The sequence below is a fragment of the Terrapene carolina genome, unplaced genomic scaffold (assembly GCF_002925995.2).
Source record: "Terrapene carolina triunguis isolate 2854851 unplaced genomic scaffold, T_m_triunguis-2.0 Scaffold31412, whole genome shotgun sequence".
Classification (NCBI taxonomy): domain Eukaryota; kingdom Metazoa; phylum Chordata; order Testudines; family Emydidae; genus Terrapene; species Terrapene triunguis.
Genome location: NW_020695763.1, coordinates 2,055 through 5,802, shown reverse-complemented (window position 1 = coordinate 5,802; position 3,748 = coordinate 2,055). Strand labels below are relative to the sequence as shown.

At 38.5% G+C, this 3,748-nt stretch overlaps 1 protein-coding gene across 1 annotated transcript in view; it reads right to left on the bottom strand.

Annotated features, from left to right (window-relative positions):
* Nucleotides 1-1,689: 1,689 nt before the first annotated feature.
* LOC113409235 (ectonucleotide pyrophosphatase/phosphodiesterase family member 2-like) overlaps nucleotides 1,690-3,748 on the bottom strand; it is a gene marked incomplete at its 3' end in the record, with an annotated part of 2,774 nt that continues 715 nt past the window's right edge. The window contains exons 2-3 of the mRNA XM_026662934.2: nucleotides 2,907-2,986; nucleotides 1,690-1,809 (exon numbers count right to left, since the gene is read on the bottom strand). Of these exons, the coding sequence (XP_026518719.2) occupies nucleotides 1,690-1,809; nucleotides 2,907-2,986 (200 nt within the window). The remainder of the gene's footprint in view (nucleotides 1,810-2,906; nucleotides 2,987-3,748) is intronic.

Here is a 3,748-nt window from a genome sequence, read left to right as displayed (position 1 = left end):
TCAGGACATTAGTTGTTCCATAACTCCCCCATAATCATGTCACTACTACCACCTCTCATGGCCCTTTGTTTAGACTCAAGTCTTCAGCCACTTTTTATTGCCAGTAACAATATTCTGGGACACATTTACAAGAACTAGCTGGTCTATCCCACTCAACACAGCAGGTGATGTGGCATCTACAGTGCTAAGTCAATCTACAGCACTTAAGTGGTCTTTCATATTCAAGTACTGTATGAAGCCAGGCCCTGTCTTTTACATTTTTCCCATTTTGGAATAAAAAAGAAGAGTGGTGGCAAATATTTAGACTGCACCTAATTCTCATTGAATTTCAATGCAAAATAACTGATTTGAGGTCCCTTTGAAAACTACAGCCTTACAGCTGAAGAACTACTGGCCCAGGGTAAAGGTCCAAGGCTAGTTTAAAATTCAAGATCAGATGTTTTTCTTGGGAGATATGATCTTGTTCAACTGGAGCATGAATTAATTCAGGGAAGTGTTATGCAAGAGGTGATCATAATTGTCCCTTTGGTCATAACTTTCATAGGGGTGGGTGGGTGAGTGAGAGAGAGAGAGATGTTATAAATGTTCAGTCAGTCAGTCTCTCTCTCTCTCCCACTCCCCCCCTCTTGTGGTGTATTGAGGACTGGGTTGGGATTGCAAATTATCACTTTTAAAGTTGGGGGGAGGGGTTTCCTGGTCCTGCTTACAGGCCAGAGGGCTCTGTAGAAAAGTGTGAAAGCAGAGCCAGTCTGAAATAAAAGTCCATTTAAAAGGTAAGAAAGATGAGTTTTGTCTCACTGCCTTAGGGAGGAGCCTGTTCACTCTCTCTCGGATTCTGGGGTCTTGTGTATTATTGTTCTGAATTCTAAGATATAAAAGTAGCACTGTGTTACAACCTTCCAGCAAGAGTATATGTTTTTATCTAATCCTGTGTGTGTGTATGTTTATAACAGAACTAAAACCTCACAAAACTTGTAATGTGCAAATTAAAGGGAAACACTATAAAATCATAGAACTGTATGGCCAGAAGGGACATCAAGAGATCTTCTAGTCCAGGGATACTCAGACCTCAGTGGTTCAGGAGCAAAATTTGCTATCAACATTCCCAAAAGAGTCACAATAGTGTGAATTCATTGTTTCATTTACTATTTTTTATATTACACACACACACACACACACACACACAAATTATTCTCACAGAAAAATTACTGACCAAGGGTTATTTTGGAACATAGTACCCCGATTGGTTAATAATTAAATCACACAGTGTTTTAATATCACGTGCTGCAAAGTGCCACAGGAGACACATTAAAAAGCCACATGTGGCTCACAAGCCTCAGTCTTAGTATCACTTTTCTAGTCCATTCCCCTCCACTGAGGCAGAATTACATATACTTTGGACATGCGCCACACTCTGAAAATATACTATTTGAGTTAAACTGTGCCTCCTAAAACAAGATATTTCTAACTACATCTAGTTCATACATATCAGCAAGAGCCATGTTGCATAAGCAATGGTTTTACTATTCTGAAAAGCGAGAGCCAACTCAAAAGTTACATTAAAATGACAGAAGCTGGGCCACATGTCAGGAGATTAGGTTAAAATTGTTCACAGATGTATTTTTATTGCTACTATTATTGGCTGTATTCCAAAAAGCACAGGAGAGAGAAAAAAAGTCTGAAACTTACTGGTTGACCTCCCCACCATCTGTGATTGAATTTCTCTCGCCCTCGAAGACTGAAGCTGGCATCAAATACGGGGTCATACATGGAATTGCCAACAATTCCATGTGATTCAGGATAGAGTCCCTTTGTGCAGAAGTAGATTAATTAGTGAACGTTTAGTACATGTAAAATGCCGTTGTGCACAGTTATCCACAAATACCAGTAAATTCTTTAAGAATGGAAAACTGGGTATGCCTGTAATCTTCACCCGAATTAAGAGATTTTAGTTTTAAGATAAAAAAAATGTTTAGTACTTTAGATATTCATTAAAGCAGTACGAGATAATTTGCATACCCTGATCTTGTCTTAAAGCATAGGTACTTCAGCAGTTAGATCTTTTTTAATGTAGCTATCACTTATTTTCTTACTTAAATGGCAAAAATGTATTTCATCCAGTATGAAAATACTTTAAAGTAGTACTTTCAGTTCATCTTTGTAAAATATTCTGGTGACAGTAAGTGATTCTTTGGTGACAAAAATAAATAACAGTAATAATAATAAATAATAATATAGTTAGCATTTAAATTTCATCATGTTTTACCTTCATATTGCTTAGCAAGCGTAACTTAATCCTGAGCACTCCTGAGAGATGAGTAAGTATTATTCCTAGCATAAAAAAGAAGGAACTGAGGCAAGTCAGCTAAGTGACTTGCATCCAAAGCCACAGTGGGAATTAATGCCAAAGTTGTCATTAGCACACAGGAGTTCCTGATTCATAGCCCTGCACTCACACCAGGGCTATTATCAAATATGTGGGCCAGATAATAAGCTGGTGTAAATGTGCATAGTTCCACTGACTTAATTTCAATGGGGAAAAAAAACAACAACACAGATTTACATCAACTGAGGGTCTGTTTTTGTGACTTCAAATTTATTTCCATAAGAACTATAAGCTGCAGTTACAGAATAGGAGTATGAATCACTTCATTACAGGAGCAGGCAGGAAAAAAAAAGGAGCAGGCTATAATAAATGCTTTGCATTTATACTGCACAGCTTATCTAAGAATCTCAAAGTACTTTGATGCTTCCCCCACTCCATTTGAGGGGGGGGAAATATACAAAAAGTGACTGACCACGTTAACCAGTTTTTATTAAAAAATTCCTCCCTCACAATTCTCAAGTTTGTAAGTGATGTGCAAGTCCCTTTAATTATATTCAAGAAATCCCCCTCAAAGACTTACAGTAGCCAGGGTATACAAGTTAGGGAAGGTTTTTGTAGGATATACAGGTCTCATATAGGGAGAATGTGTTCCACAAGATCCTGAAAGTACAACAGAAAATACAGGTGTTAAAAAGTGGGACGATCATACACTGAAGGCAGAAAGATAGGAAGACCTTTGCTTAATTAACAAATACCAAGAAACATGTTTGAACCGATTTAAACAAACACGACTACTGCTTAAGCACCGAGTACAACAATGCTAAAGCACACGTATTAAATAGACACGCATGGCCTAAAATATGACAACACTTTCCCTCGTACAAAAAGATGAAGAGAAATAGTTTGGCTATAGATGTATAAAACTAGGTAGATTGAAAAGAAAGAAGTGCTCCCCTTCCCTCCTGGGGGAGGGATAGCTCAGTGGTTTGAGCATTGGCCTGCTAAACCCAGGATTGTGAGTTCAATCCTTGAGGGGGTCACTTAGGGATCTGGGGAAAAATCAGTACTTGGTCCTGCTAGTGAAGGCAGGGGGCTGGACTTGATGACCTTTCAGGGTCCCTTCCAGCTCTGTGAGATAGGTATATCTCCATATATAATTAGTCCTTCAGCTCATTTTCACTCCAAGTTTGCCCATATTAGCAGTAAAGTAACTCCAGAAAATTCATGCTAATTTCAGGTGACAAACACACTGTATTAATCAGTCTGAAACTGTAATTCCAGAGTTGTCACAGGGAAATTTTCACCAGACTTCCCATTCACATACAGTAGTGCACAGAGTTGCTACTACACGTGTTGAATTCAAGATCAGGTTTGTTTAGGGTTACCATATTTCAGCACGGAAAAAAGAGGACGGGAGGAGCC